The sequence below is a fragment of the Maniola hyperantus genome, chromosome 7 (genome assembly GCF_902806685.2).
Source record: "Maniola hyperantus chromosome 7, iAphHyp1.2, whole genome shotgun sequence".
Taxonomy (NCBI): domain Eukaryota; kingdom Metazoa; phylum Arthropoda; class Insecta; order Lepidoptera; family Nymphalidae; genus Maniola; species Maniola hyperantus.
In genome coordinates, this window is record NC_048542.1 from 3174011 (window position 1) to 3191225 (window position 17215).

A 17215-nucleotide genomic window follows, 5' to 3' on the forward strand; every position below is an offset into this window, starting at 1 on the left:
TTCAATTAAAAAGCGCGCTTCGCGTTTCCCGCCAAAAACGCAAGTCGAAAGAAACTGAAATTTTTAATGAATATCCACTGACCAATAACATATAGTGAATATCTATGACTTGACATGTTTGACACTGACAGACAATAACAATACACTACACTACTCTACTGACTACAGTCTACACCACAGAGTACATTGAATATAGCTACAGCCGTACACCGTGCACGTAGATAGAAAGGTAGATTGAAGTACTGTGTAACCGCGTATGAGATAGCGATAGCACGACGTAACGATGAATAATACGACAGTTATTACCATTGCTTAGTAGTCAATATTTGTACTAACCGATCAACAATATTTGTTGAATTCTCAAAGTTTGTTTTGCAACTAAAGTTGCATTCCTTGTATGTATTCTTGAAAGAAACCAGTTACACGATAAGGGACAAAAAATAGGTTAGCTGCGTCTCTGTTTATCACATTAGTAACTTTATCTGTGCTCTCTTTTTAGTGTGTCTCTTGTATCTACCTTTATTGCTCTATCTACGACCGTGCACTACAGTACATAGATTATAGAGGATACTACGTTGTACTCATAGAGATAATAGTCACAGACCAATAACATTATAGGATAATAATAGTCTAGGTTGTACAACTGTAGAGATTCACAGAGTACATTATATTATATGAACTGCATGTGAACTGCATTTTGCTTTGCATTGCAAATGGCATTGGCGTCAGCAAGTAGGTAAGCGTCACTGCCCGTTTCTTTGCTGTAATCACAAACTTTGTTTGTAGTAAGTGACTTTCATCAATTTAATTGTGAAATTCAAAAATAATTATCTCTTGTAATTGGTTCTGATGTAAGACGTGGATCAGTCCTTACGAAAAAGTGTTTATCGGGGGCGCCGCCATGACGCCGCGCTGGCAGTATATCGATGGTAAAAAGGTTTAACTTATTCTTTCGTTGTTTGGTTTTCCTACTGTTTTATCAGTTTTCTGATCACCTTTTGTACTTTGCTATCTTATGAGATGCAATAATTATTTCTTGGTAACGTTTTCCATCCATGGAATCTTGGTGGTATTTATTATGAGAAATTTTATAAGATGAATTACCTGAAGTGTCCTCGCATTGCTTACATCAAAGATTGCATTATGGACAAACGTATTGGTACTGTCCCTGTTGGTGCTTGTTCGTTACACTTTTGTCGAGGGGCTTACTATCCAACGTGAGCATAATATGATCCCACGATGATAGGCTGATTCTTCCTATTGTTACTTAATAAACTGTGTCACTGTCTGGGTGCTTAGTGAACCCATCTATCACATCCGAATGAAGGTGTATAAAGATCTCCATAAAACATTCTTGTCGCCAACCCACTCATGAGAGGAATAAAAAAGTATCTATGCATATTAGCTTTAATATTCAATTGTTTTCCAATACTGAAGCGAATATTCATACTATATATTTGAACTATTGTTGATGTTTTCTGTTTGAAATATGACTGGCAGAGTCCTATGTTCTGTATTGTTAACCAACCAAACCGTTCTTGGCATTGACTCAAAATAAATAAAACACACATTTGTGTTTTCTTTTTAACGGTTGAGCTGTTGAAGCTTGTTGAGATAATTTAGCTTAAGATTCATCTGTTATTGTTCTTTTGTGTGATATATCTGTCCTTCATTCTGCGTTGTAAACCTGACCATTGTTGGGTTTGAAACTCAAATTAATAAATATACTAATGAGTCAATCAAAGTAGTCTCATATAAGAGGCACAAATAAGTATATGCATATTAGCTTCAATATTTCTGGTATATACTGAAGCTAGTATCAATATGCTTGAAATAAAACGCCATTGTTTGATCCGTTGTTGTTGTCTTTTGTGTAAAAAAATTTCTCTCACTTTTCAATATTTCTGCTATAATATTGAAGCTAGTATTAATATGCTTTAAATGATAACGTCATTTGTTTTACCCCTTGTTGTCTTTTTATATATATATTTTATATATTTATTTATTTATTTATTAAAGAAGAATATTTACAGGTTACAACAAGTTTGGTGCATTCATAAACTTTAAATAAGTTTTTCCGTACACCAGTGCCGTCGACAGTCGATAGGTACCTACACGTAACATTAATTTATTGGTATACTTAATACTTAACAGCTAACTAACAATTACTTAATATAAACTAACAACATTAATCTAAATGTGGGTTATTTTAAACTTAATATACATTAAAAAAAATATTTTAAACTTAATATACATAATAGGTAAAAAACACAATCATTTATATAATGTAGGTAGGTAAGAAAACGTTCATTATTAAATATCACAGCGGAGTAGTAACATACGACGAGCGTAAGACGCTCACTCACACTACTTCGTGTATTATATTTTAACTTCTGGTACAGGGTGATTACATTCAAAGTTCAATGTATCTTATAATTATTTTGCTGATGTGTGATTAATTTTGGTGAATGTTATTTTGTGTATAACAAAATCGGCTGAGTCCCTTTTTCTGCGTTGTAATTTTTAAAACAACCATATTTTGGTTTCAAACTCAAATTAATAAATAAACTAAATAGTCAATCGAAGTAAAGACTCATACAAAAAGCACAAATAAGTGTACCCATATTAGTTTCAATATTTCTGTTATAATATTGAAGCTAGTATTAATATGCTTTAAATAAAAACGTCATTTGTTTTACCCCTTGTTGTCTTTTGTGTGAAATAAAATCGGCTGAGTCCTTTGTTCTGCGTTGTAATTTGTAAATAATCATTTTGGGTTTCAAACTCAAATTAATAAATAAACTAATGAGTCGATCAAAGTAAAGACTCAAATAAGTGTATGCATATTAGCTTCAATATTTCTGTTATAATATTGAAGCTAGTATTAATATGCTTTAAATAAACGTCATTTGTTTTACCCCTTGTTGTCTTTTGTGTGAAATAAAATCGGCTGAGTCCTTTGTTCTGCGTTGAAATTTGTAAACACTACCATATTTTGGTTTGAAAGTCAAATTAATAAATAAACTAATGAGTTGATCAAAGTAAAGACTGATACAAGAAGCACAAATAAGTGTATGCATATTAGCTTCAATTTTTCTGCTATAATACTGAAGCTAGTATTGCTTTAAATAAAAACGTCATTTGTTTTACCCCTTGTTGTCTTTTGTGTGAAATAAAATCGGCCGAGTCCTTTGTTCTGCGTTGTAATTTGTAAATAATCATTTTAGGTTTCAAACTCAAATTAATAAATAAACTAATGAGTCGATCAAAGTAAAGACTCATACAAGAAGCACAAATAAGTGTATGCATATTAGCTTCAATATTTCTGCTATAATAATATGCTTTAAATAAACGTCATTTGTTTTACCCCTTGTTGTCTTTTGTGTGAAATAAAATCGGCTGAGTCCTTTGTTCTGCGTTTTAATTTGTAAATAATCATTTTGGGTTTCAAACTCAAATTAATAAATAAACTAATGAGTCGTTCAAAGTAAAGACTCATACAAGAAGCACAAATAAGTGTATGCATATTAGCTTCAATATTTCTGCTATAATATTGAAGCTAGTATTAATATGCTTTAAATAAAAACGTCATTTGTTTTACCCTTTGTTGTCTTTTGTGTCAAATAAAATCAGCTGAGTCCTTTGTTCTGCGTTGAAATTTGTAAATACTACCATATTTTGGTTTGAAACTCAAATTAACAAATAAACTGATGAGTCTTTCAAAGTAAAGACTCATACAAAAAGTACAAATAAGTGATGCATATTAGCTTCAATATTTCTGCTATAATATTGAAGCTAGTATTAATATGCTTTAAATAAAAACGTCATTTGTTAAAACAAACCCCTTGTTGTATTTTGTGTGAAACAAAATCGGCTGAGTCCTTTGTTCTGCGTTAAAATTTGTAAATAATCATTTTGGGTTTCAAACTCAAATTAATAAATAAACTAATGAGTCGATCAAAGTAAAGACTCAAATAAGTGTATGCATATTAGCTTCAATATTTCTGTTATAATATTGAAGCTAGTATTAATATGCTTTAAATAAACGTCATTTGTTTTACCCCTTGTTGTCTTTTGTGTGAAATAAAATCGGCTGAGTCCTTTGTTCTGCGTTGAAATTTGTAAACACTACCATATTTTGGTTTGAAAGTCAAATTAATAAATAAACTAATGAGTTGATCAAAGTAAAGACTGATACAAGAAGCACAAATAAGTGTATGCATATTAGCTTCAATTTTTCTGCTATAATACTGAAGCTAGTATTGCTTTAAATAAAAACGTCATTTGTTTTACCCCTTGTTGTCTTTTGTGTGAAATAAAATCGGCCGAGTCCTTTGTTCTGCGTTGTAATTTGTAAATAATCATTTTAGGTTTCAAACTCAAATTAATAAATAAACTAATGAGTCGATCAAAGTAAAGACTCATACAAGAAGCACAAATAAGTGTATGCATATTAGCTTCAATATCTCTGCTATAATAATATGCTTTAAATAAACGTCATTTGTTTTACCCCTTGTTGTCTTTTGTGTGAAATAAAATCGGCTGAGTCCTTTGTTCTGCGTTTTAATTTGTAAATAATCATTTTGGGTTTCAAACTCAAATTAATAAATAAACTAATGAGTTGATCAAAGTAAAGACTGATACAAGAAGCACAAATAAGTGTATGCATATTAGCTTCAATTTTTCTGCTATAATACTGAAGCTAGTATTGCTTTAAATAAAAACGTCATTTGTTTTACCCTTTGTTGTCTTTTGTGTCAAATAAAATCAGCTGAGTCCTTTGTTCTGCGTTGAAATTTGTAAATACTACCATATTTTGGTTTGAAACTCAAATTAATAAATAAACTGATGAGTCTTTCAAAGTAAAGACTCATACAAAAAGTACAAATAAGTGATGCATATTAGCTTCAATATTTCTGCTATAATATTGAAGCTAGTATTAATATGCTTTAAATAAAAACGTCATTTGTTAAAACAAACCCCTTGTTGTATTTTGTGTGAAACAGAATCGGCTGAGTCCTTTGTTCTGCGTTAAAATTTGTACACACAACCATATTTTGGTTTGAAACTCAAATTAATAAGTTTCATTAGGGCGGCTGCCCGGAGCTGGTGTTGGAAGTAGAAGTCCTTTTTGGTTGTGAAAACTGTTTAATAACTTATTTTACATAAAATTGTATATGTTTATTAAAATTAATGATAATGTACACGTCCGTTCCCGCCGATGTAGGGACAGGAAGGCACCAATGTGTGCTGTCTTCGGTACTGTAGCTCACGTTTCGCTGATGGGGCAGTCAGCCAGCGTAACAAATAAATAAACTAACGAGTCAATCAAAGACTCATACAAGAAGCACAAATAAGTGTATGCATATTAGCTTCAATATTTCTGCTCTTTCTATTCAATATATCTGCTTTAAATAAAAACGTCATTTGTTTTTTCCCTTGTTGTCTTTTGTCCTTTATAGAAATAAAATCAGCTGAGTCTTTTGATCTGCGTTGAAATTAGTAAATACAACCATATTTTGGTTTCAAACTCAAATAATAAACTAATGAGTCAATCCAAGACTCATACAAGAAGCACAAATAAGTGTATGCATATTAGCTTCAATATTTCTGCTATAATACTGAAGCTAGTATTTATATGCTTTAAATAAAAACGTCATTTTTTACCCCTTGTTGTCTTTTGTGTGAAATAAGATTTCTGCGTTGAAATTTGTAAACACAACCATATTTTGGTTTCAAACTCAAATTAGTAAATATAAACTAATGATGAGTCAATCAAAGCTAAGATTTCGGATGATCTGCTGGAAAAGACATGACATGTAGGGCTTGCCCGGTTCCTCGCTGCCGGGTGTCACCTGATATCAACCATGTACCATGTTAGTCATAAAACCTGAATTTTATGTCAGGGATATCAAAATAATTCATTTCAGTTAGCGGACACATTTGCCATTCAAATGTCTCGAAGCTCGGTGTACAAAGACAACACAAAAAAAAGGTCGCTACCTACTCCTTTGTTCTCCGGCAGCCCGTTCGTTCGTAGAACTCGTTTCCTTCGCAGTGTAATGATTGCACGCCGTGATAGCCTGGTAGTTAATACGTCTGCCTTATAGGCGAGGTTCGGGGTTCGAATCCGACAAATACCCCTAACTTTCGTAGTTGTGTGCATTCCAATTAATTAAATATGACTTGGTTTATCGTAGAAAGAAAACATCGTGAGGAAGATCTGCAGGCCTGAGAGTTCTCTATGAAGCCCGCGCTCAGTAGTGAGCCGGTGAAAGATGTTCATGATGATGATGATGATACTGCGGTAGCTAGTAGCCTAAAGCACACGACCTTAGTCCAACTACCGTCGCATCCCCTTACTTCGCCTGGTTTTTGACAGTTTCTGCCTTCCCGCCTCGATAGTACTTATTATTTCAAGTCCGGCTTTTAATATATGCTGGCTTTTATACATGACTACAAATCAAGACTATAAAGAAAAGTAATTCAGTTTTTAGAATGCCTCAAAAACGGTTTTAACATAACTAGGCGAGGTAAGGGCACTATTCCTAACTTCGCCTGGCAGGGTTTTTATGATTACTATAGTCTATAATAATTGTCTCTGAAAAGTAAACGACCCAAAATTACGCCGCAAAATCATTTTGAACCATAGTCTGTAACACATAAGGTTCATTTTTAAAAAAATGATTAGTAGGCGAAGTAAGGAACCAGATTGAAGTTGTTTCCATACATTTGTTCTATTTTGCTCAGGGTTGTCAAAGAAAGGAATCATCAAAAAATAGTAAAAATCCTTATAAATTTTAATGAATTTTTAAATGCAAAGTCTTCCAAAATAATAATAAAATACTAAATCAATACTTATCAGACAGCAGTGCCATAGCCAATCTGACTTATTTTAGTAGGGAAGTCCACAAAACAACAATGTTGCGGTAATAAATAAAAACTGTTTATTGAACACATTAAGAATAATTCTAGTACTTAAGTACCTAGTGAAAATTTCGACAAAAATATTATACCAACAGAAATAGCATCTCAACATTTTGTTTTCTTAAACAGTACCTACGAAACTAAAAACAGATTTTTTAATTATACCTACTTTGTTTGTTTTATAATTAATCAGTTGCATAGTCTATATCTATTAATTTAATAAGACCACCTCTTCATGTAGGAACATGTTTCGTACACATTAGGTAAAATATAGATAAAAAGAAGTGAGTATGACGTAACGTCCTGACTACAAATACAAAATAAGTAGAAATATGAGTACATGCCTGATATAATAAATTAGGTAGTTACCTAATGAATAAAAGTAGTCAGGTAGTAATGACCAATAATAATAAAAATCTATATAACTAATTGACCACAGTTACCTAGGTATATATTTCTTATACCTACATGTGAAAAATTACGATAAAGAATAAGTCTTAACATAGGAGGCATTTAGTTTCACGGTACCCCGTCGCTCTACTTTCGCATCTAAAAGTACAAGTTCTATGTCAGAAAGTGACACTACGGAAATATCGTCAACCACGGGCCAATTAAAAATGCCTTTTCCTTTATGTCTCATAAATTTTACGCGGAAACTAACTGGGCTGAGCATCTCTGTAACTTGTCCCACATAAAATTTTACACGCTTTTCAACTTGAAACTTTACCAATATAAAAGAATTAACATTGATGTCTTTTTTGTTATTTTCAAATGGAATTTCTTCAGAGTCATCGTCTTCTAAAGTATGATCCTGAACCTCGTAGTCATCATCTCCAGACAGCTGGAAGTTTGAATCATCAGACGGGTCCAACAAAGAAAATCTACTGATATATGTTCGGTTACTGTCATTCGAATCTACATTATTTAAATTTCTATTTTGAAGTGGAGTAACATTAATCTCTGTAGAATCGTAAGAAAAATTTTTAGTTGGGCTGTTGTAATAATGTAATATACAATCTTTGGATGTTCCAGGTAATGACAAAATATTTGTCTGAATTTGTTTTTTTGGGGTTGTGTTTAAAGTTTTGATCTCCGATTGTAGATTTTTCGGTGAAGAACCTGCTTCAAGATTTGTGGAATCGGTGGTTTTCACGGGTGTTCTTGTTGAGAGAGAGATGTTTGATGTAACGATAACATTACTATCGTTGGTAGATGTTTTAGGATTACATTTAGATGTTCCTTGCTTTTTTATCTGAAAGTCAAGTTTCACTCCGTATTTAAAGTCCGCATTTGTCACTGACTTTCCAGCAGGTACGTTAAGTTTCTTGCTTCTCACTTTTTTTAACGGATTTGGTGCCCGATTTTCTTTTAAATAGTCCAGAAGTGCGTTGTCTATGCTATAATTATTGTTTTGAGGTTTAGAGTCTGGTAGACGTTTTACAACCTGGTTTGGATCAAAGGGGTATACCAGTGGCCTTGAATGCACTGTTTATGTTGTGTGTTTTCTTTGAGTTGAGTTCGTTCATGACTTTATTTAGCAAATCCGGGAAATGCGATTTGTTGACGCTTGTTTCGGCTGGATTTCGAATCTTGTAATCTGTAAAAATATTTCGCCAATTTTTTTTCAATGGGCCGAAGTAACAAACGTCTAAAGGTTGAGTCAGATGAGACGAGTTTGGAGGCAGAAACACGAAACGGATGTTGTTTTCTTCGCAGATTTTAACAATCTTAGGATTAATGTGTGATGCTAAATTATCTCCTATAACGACTTTTGGACCAGATTTAGTTCTTGCCCAGGGTAGAATTATTGTTTGAAACCAGTCTTCGAAAATTACAGTATCGAACCACCCTGACGAAGAGCGGTTATATCGTGCACCCTTCGGCCCATTTATGGTCCACTGGCTGTATAAATTTTGAGCTCTATAGACAACATATGGTGGTAAGGTGGTACCAGCAGCAGTGATGGCAAACATAACTGAAATGGCACCTTTGCTATGGTTTAATACTCTTTCCGGGTATTTTACACCTTTCCTAAATACGCAGCGTTGTGCACCTGAATTATCTGTAAAGTTGGTTTCATCATAATTAACCAGGTTTTCTTTAGGTACTCCATCTAAGGAAATTCTGAGATTTTCAAAATATTCAGAAAGGAGATCGCCCGTGAACGGGCCCTCTTTTGTGGCATCGTGTCAAAACTTAAATTAAATTTTTAAAAAATGTGTTATTTTTTTACGATTATGTTTTATTACGACTTTTTTTCACTCTGTTATTGAAAATATCCACAATTACAGTTAGAATCGTAGACATGCATTTATTTTGAAGAAGTATTAATTAAATATATAACCTCAATATCAGCAATATAAAAAATAAGATTTCTTTATAACCTGGGTGAATAAATAGAAATCGTTTGCAGAATATAAAGAGTTACTTATTTGTCTACAAAATAAAATTAAAACCATGGTGACATAACAATTATATTAGGGGGGGCCCAAAGCTCCTAAGAAAATGGGCAATCTCCTTTCTTCTGTATTTTTTTCTGCACGACTCCTTTTTATGTTTTGAGTAGAACGAATAGTGAGCTCAGTTTTATGTCGCTTTAAAAATGAATATACCCATTTTCTACCAGGAAGCTTGTTATCAAATATATCCTTCCTGCCATTTGCTTCCAAATAATTTTTAACTACAATTCTTAAATCTAAAAGTGTCAAGGGGCTGCCGAAGTCACCAGCGGCTATTAAAACTCTCACAATGTTATTTTCATCGTCTTCTGTAAGACGCCTTTTAGCTCCAGGATTTTGTGGATGCTTTTTGTGTAACTTATCTAAAAGTGTTCTTCGCGGGATACCAAACGTTTTCTCCGCTTCGTATGACGATAATTTCTTATTTCTCATTAATTCTAAAGCTATTTCAACCATAGACATATCATGTTGACTAGTATACTGGCGCTTCTTTTTTGTAACATTAATTTTTGCTCTTCTACCCATTGTGAAAACCTGCAATAATTCCATATTTATTTATTTTATTACTGTATACTAAGGTTAGATCTGATTTTATAAAAGTAAAATCAGCCAAACAGTCAACACCTATTTTACTCAGCATTCAAATATAATTATTTCATAAAAAACATCACAATTTTTCCTGTATTATTAAAGTTCATCTTTTTTTAGTAATAATTGTAAAATAAATATCTACATGTTTATAAATAAATTGTTATTTTAATATTCGATTATAATTGGCCAATATTGTCAATTGTTAACTCATAATGGAACGAATGAATTTATGAAGATTTTAGTGACAACCCTAGGCCCAGGCGAAGTACGGCACCAATATGGCGGCCGCGGTTACCTTGTTCATAAATTACGATGTAACTCATTAACTACACAAGATATCTTGAAAATAATTGTTTTACACGAAAGACGATAAAGTAGTGATGTTATTTTACAATAAAGTGTAGCCATACCTGTCGTAGATTCTTGCCGGCACGTAAAGTTTTTGACTGTTACCAACTTCTCACTCACTTCTCTCAGCAGAAAAATAGCACTGGCCGCTTTTGTTGTGAAGTTATCCGCAAGTGGTTAAAAATAGTGTTACCATGGATAACACTAGTATTATATTTGGTAGGTTATTAGATGTTCGGCTCACAACTTTAGCAGATTATTCGATATTTTTAAAATTAGGCGAAGTATGGTTTAGCAGGCGAAGTAAGGGGATACGACGGTACCTACCAAATCAGTATGTAGGTTGATTAAATTCAGATCTCAATAGATTGGCTTGTTGCTCGACTCTATTTTCTAATCTAATGCAGAATAGGAGCTAGTAGTGTAGACTGCTGCAATGCTGGAAAAGCTAGCCTAACCTTAACTTAATATTAGGGGTTAAAGTATGAAATTGCCGATTTGTACTGAAAAATAAAAATACGTTTTTTTTTAATTTAACATATTTATTTAATCAAAATAATTACTATTATTATCTATACATTGCTGCCATCTAATAGGAAGCTCATTTATGCCTTTGCGATAGAACTCTGGTGATCTAGATTCGACAAACTGTGTGAAAGCATTTTGCACTGCCTCCTGAGAAGAAAACTTTTTATCACGCAGAAAATTGTCCAAATCACGAAAAAAATGGTAGTCCGTTGGAGCAAGGTCTGGCGAATACGGAGGGTGACGAATGGTTTCTAATTGCAGTTCCTGTAGAGTTGAAACGGTTTCTCGTGCTGTATGAGGTCTCGCGTTATCATGGAGCAATAATGGTGAAGATCGATTCATAAGTCGGGGCTGTTTCACTGCTAGTTTCGCTATCATTGTTCGGAGTTCGGTGCCGTAGACATCTGCCGCTATTGCTTGACCAGATCGGAGAAAGCTATCGTGAATAACACCACGCTGAGACCACCAAACAGTTACCATTACCGTTTTATTGGTAAGCTTTGTTGCGGCGTTTGACCTGGGGTCAGCCATTGCATTTTCCGCTTACGATTATCGTAAAGAATACATTTTTCATCACATGTCACAATTCGATCCAATATTCCTTCATTACTGTATCGATTCACCAAGGCAACGCAAGTTTCAACACGCGTTTCTTTCTGCAGATCAGTCAAATCATGAGGCACACATTTTTCATATTTTTTCATTTTAATCGCATCGCAAATGAGTCAATATTGTTGGTAAGGTAACGTTAAACCATGCCGCTAATTCCTGGGTAGTTTGGCTCGGATCGGCTTCCACCATCTCTTTCAAATCATTGTTATTCACCTGTGTAGGCGGTCTTCCACGTGGTTCGTTCTTCAAATCGAAGTTTCCATCACGAAAGCGTTTAAACCAAAATCGCACAGTGCGTTCATTAGCAGTCCCCTCTCCAAACGCAACATTAATATTGCGAGCTGTTTCTGCCGCGTTAGTTCCGCGTCGGAACTCGTATTCAAAAATCACACGAATCTTTATTGTCTAAGCTGAAAAAAACAACTGAAAGTTGATAATCGAATGTTGCACATTTTTTTAAAGAAAAACTACATAGGTACCGTATGAAAAAAGTTTCACTCAAAAATCTCAAACCATGAAGGTTCTATGTCAATTCGAAGTACCTATTACAATAAAACGGCAATTTCATACTTTAACCCCTGTTAGTAAGAGTCGTGATTTATGTAGGTTATATGAGAGAATTCTTATATTGGAGCGTTTTCAATCTAGTTAGGCACATAAGAGTTTATGGCTTGGTACTACTATAATTATACTATGACAGACAAGTCCCTGACTTGATTGAACCTCCATTATCCGAGTTCTCTGAGATGGCTCAAACTAATAATAATAATTTATTCAAATTTACATAATATGAACATAAACACTAGGGAAACGGTAATAGCTGTGTTAGTTAAAAAACTGTGTTACAGCTATTAGCACCCACCTCCGGATTCAGATATTTATTACAGTAATATCGAAATAGAGTAGATTAGTAATAATTAAATAATCAGTATTCACAGGTAATTTAAAGCACTTAATAATGCTAGTGTGCGTGTATGTGTGCGTGTGTGTGTGTGTATGTGTGTTTGTGTGTTTTCACATACTCATGATAGTGCCTGTAATGGGCCTGTATGTCTGTGTGGATAGGTAGGTACATCATTTAATAGTCACAATATCTTCTGTGTAACTATACGAAAGTGTTTTTAACCATTTTGACGTAAGAATTTTGCAACTACGAAGATTGACAGGGTATATATTTAAGTAGTAATAAATTTTGTTATATACCTATTATCGAACTAACTTTGTTGTAATGCCTTCCTGCAAGTTCTGTTCTACATGGTTTTATTTTACACACTTTGTTAAACCTTCTTTTGTTTAAATAATATAGGTCAGAGTAAAAAAACTGCTCTTTGTGCTTGCGAATGATTACATGCAGAATGTAAAGTTGTCGAACTGCCATGACATCACACAATGAATACAGTTCACTCATTCTACTCATTCATTTTACTCATTTGTATATATTTCCGGTGATTAAATTTATATTTGCTCACACAGTTGAGTAATTAAGGAAAAACAAGAGAAACTGGTATTGTGATTTAGGGTAAGGTTGCCACTATTGGACCACTTAACTTTGTATTGAATTAACAACAGAAATATGACAGTTAGGAAAGACGTGATTAATGATTTTGATAAACCTTAAGTATTAGAACTTTTATGCGAAGTTTAAGATTTTTTGACTTGAGCATAAAAAGAAAAAATTAAAAAAAACAGTTTAACAATCGTTGCTTTGTTTGGACCACTGTTCCTTTGATTGAACCAGTCAGTTGCTATCATTGGACTTAGGATATTTTCTCTACTGGTCCATTCAAGGGATTCATGGAAATTTAAACAAATATAATACATAATAATAATATATGTTTTTATTCTTTATTAACTCTTTTTACTATTGGCGACTTAAGTATAATCAATCAGTCTTTAATTCTGAATATTCTAAAGGTTATGAGATTTTAACAAAAACACAATCTTCTTTACTCAAAGCTCTTAGAAAAAGTTTACTTATTTATCTTATAATTATATAAACTTAAATTCTTTATTTACTTCTCTTTATTAATTATTGGAAATTTTAGTAACATCAATCAGTCTTTGATTCAGAGTATTCCTAAGATTATGCAACATAACAAAAATACAATATTCTTAATTCAAAACTCTCAGAAAGAGTACCGGTTCCTTAACCTCAAAAATCAACAAAAAAAACTTAACTCGAAACAAATGACTTATTTATGTAAACTTAAATTCTTTTTTAACTTCTCTTTTTTGAGTAAAAATTGGCAACTTTAGTAACATCAATCAGTTTTTAACTCAGAGTATTCCTAAGATAATCAAACATAACAAAAACACAATTCTCTTAATTCGAAACTCAGAAAAAATACAAGTTTCGTAACTCCTAAAAATCAACAACATTTTTCTAACTCAAAATAACGACTTATTTATGTAACTCAAGAGGTTTTTCTTAATATTAAACTAGCAAATATGTAAAATAAAGAAGGTATTAACGTAATTTTTCGTTTTTGAAATCAATCAGCGACATGAAGGACAAAAATATTTCTTTACCCCTTTTTTTACACAGGCACACTCTTCATGTACCCAACATTTACATGCTAAACATTGTATCATGTCTTCTATTGAGCACAGCAAACAAATCTTACAAAACCACTGCTCCACTTCATCTTCATGGACCTTGTTAAAAGTTTTCTTTACTTTTTTAGGCTGTGGTTGTGATTTCGTTTTGTTTTTTTTAGTTTTCGCTGTCTCTAAATCCCTTTTGTACGGAGATGATGTTAACTCCAAAGCACGTTGGGGTTTACGGCTTCTACTTCTCAGCTCTTCAATAACCTTTCTTGCTCCAGGAGATATACTAGCAATGTGGAATTCAGAGCTAGTGGTTGGAGTTGCCTCCTTGCTCGGTCCTGGTTCTCCCAACTGACTAGTGGGCACAATATTAGTCATTGCTGAATCAGAAGGAACAAGAGACCGGCGTACGTCATTATTTTGATGTTCAGAGCTACTACTCATATCTAGGTGGTTTGGACTTATTTGAGAAGATGAAGTTGCAGTTTGTTGGGGATGTCGACGTCTTACTTGTCTTAATGTTTGAACACCTGTTTTGGCACTTGGAGATTCATGTGTTTGAGTCACATCCACAACTGTTCTCGGAACTTGCTCATTTAGCTCATAATCGGTATGCACCGCCGAATCAACAGGAATGTGCGATGAAGCTAACTCCAAAGTACGTTGAGACTGAGATTCAATGCCAGTGTGTAGAACAGGTTCATTTTGAATATCTATGGAACTGATGCATGGTTGGACGCTAGGACCAGCTGGTTGCGGTGCTGTAACAGTGTTTGAAGTGCCTGATGTCAAAGATAAAGGATCGACATCCATATTTTCGCTGTCATTTTGTGGGTCATCATCCTCTGCTAGTGTTATAAACTCATAGTCTTGAAATATGTCTTTATTGAATGGCCAAATACCACTTTTTTTAAATCCACTAGAAGCGGTTCCCACAGACGCTGCTCTCGCATATGCTTTACCGAAAAGCATTGAAATCTGAAATGCTGTAACGCATCGCCCTGGATTACAGCGCAGCCACTTTTCGGTTTCATCTATGAAATAGCAGCTCAAAGGTCTAAAAAATGAAGTATCCAGTGGCTGTAGTTTATTCGAAGTGTGAGCTGGAAGTGACAACAGCACAACATTGTGCTTTTTTGCATAATTAATAGCGTCCAAATTTTTTGTGTGACTCGTATGTCCGTCGAGAATTAAGAGAACCTTCTTTTCAGGTGTTGGTTTGACACTTTCAACAAAATGTTGCATCCAAACGAAGAATATTTCTTTATTTATGTACCCACTTTCGGGATTGAATGCGAAAATTGCGCCAGGTGGCGCACCATCTTTAAGTTCATCCTTGGCTCGTTTACGTTTGAAAATTATAAGCGGCGGGATAAAATATCCTGCGGCGCTTGCACAACAAACAGCTGTTGTAGTGGTGCCACGTTCTCCGCTAGTTATGGCCCCTACTTGGTGCTTACCTTTCTGCGCCAGGATTTTTCTTGGCTTTCTTTGAACAGTTGTGAGGCCTGTCTCATCGACATTAAAAATGTATCTCGGATCATTGATGCCATTCTCGTTCATAACCTTTTCTAACTTCTCAAAGAAATCTTTCACTGCTGACTTGTTAAAAGCCGTAGCTCTGTTAAAAGAAGTTGCCCTAGGTTGTCTTAGACTTAATTCAGGGTGCCGTTTCAAAAACCCGTAGTACCACTTTTTTCCCGCCATTTCCTTTTCTTTGTTAAATCTGTGCTTTAATCCTTTTTGCTCAGCTATTTTGTAAGCTAAACTTCTAACATCTTTTGGTGTGATTCCGTATAAACAGCGTTCCAATTCCAAAATATGATTGACAAATTTTTCTTCCAATTCAGGAGTAAGATCACCAGTAGAACCGACTATTTGCTTTTCCTCTTTCGCTTTTACATTTTTATCGTCAAATCTTCGCTTTAGTGTTGCCTTTGGTACTCCATATATCCTGCTTGCTTCATTTAGGCCAACTTCTTGTTTACGTAAAGCTTGTAATGCCAATATCATGCTTTCTTCATTCCACGCATAATATTTGCCACGTTTAGCCATGCTAAAACAAAAAACATGCAGTTAAAAATCGATTTTAGAAGTTGCTATGATTGGACCGGTCCAATCAAAAATCCTCGCAGTGGTCCATTGATGGCAATTCGCTGTTATAGCACAAAAAGATTTATAAAAAAAAAACTATTACTTATTGAAGCACATAATATACAAAACTACTTGTACAAAAGAACAGAGCATGCAACTGATAAAAAACCACATTAAAAACTATAACAAAACTGTACTTACATGGTAAAGTATGCCGCGAGATTTTTACATCGAGAAGGCGCGAAACTCGGCGACGCGCGTCCTTCCCCAACGAAGCTTACGGCGGCACTGCCGGGAGCGGGGGTGGGAACTGGTTCAAATACGCAGCGTTGCGTCGCCACGGTTGATTTTTAAATCCATCCATTTTCGAGAAACCAAAGCGGTCCAAACAAAGAGCCGGTCCAATGATCGCAACCTTACCCTAAACGGAATTCAAATGTGTTTATTACATTTAAAATCCGACGAACGTTGCTTCCTAGGCCAAACTAATTAATAGGGGAAAAGCAAACCGTTCAAAAGAAATACCACTATGGCTGCGCAGTTCATTTACATCCTATTCAGATACACATGCCACAGAAATTAAGAGAGTATCATTACCTATATTCTAGTTCTATACAAGACGAAATAAAGTTTAAGGACATACCATACATACGTTTATACATAATCTAGCTCAAATATTTATTCTAAATACATTTGAACCTAGTTTCACAACGTAGTAGTTGAGTAAGGCAACTTGCCTTACTCAAACACTTCGGTATACCCCTTCTAATTCAATATCTACACGCTAAGTTCTTTCATTACGTGGCCTAATCCCAATGCACCCCCACTTGCAGCTACGTATACACAATGCGGTGATTAGCTGAATAATATACGTCTATTGGTTCCTGTCGAAACTTGTTCACTACATAAATGACCCCTTTCGTTTTATTATAAAAAACTTATATTCGCAACTTGCGGGTGTCATTCTGCAGAGTGTAACTGTCTGCATTGAGCAAATTATGTCGAAGTCAGCCTCTTCCTTTTTCGCTGCTTGATACCTGAGGAAACTAATATTGAATAAGAAAGGGTCTGCGTAGTATTTCTTTATAATATAAAGAAATACTACGCCA

General features: G+C 34.2%; 1 protein-coding gene and 1 pseudogene across 1 annotated transcript in view; one reads left to right on the top strand and one right to left on the bottom strand.

Moving 5' to 3' along the window:
* Positions 1-621: 621 nt before the first annotated feature.
* LOC138402602 (uncharacterized) overlaps positions 622-17215 on the top strand; it is a 58217-nt gene continuing 41623 nt past the window's right edge. The window contains exon 1 of the mRNA XM_069499837.1: positions 622-736. Coding sequence (XP_069355938.1) covers positions 714-736 — 23 coding nt within the window. The 5' untranslated portion in view covers positions 622-713. The remainder of the gene's footprint in view (positions 737-17215) is intronic.
* LOC138402576 (uncharacterized) lies at positions 6961-16470 on the bottom strand (annotated as a pseudogene).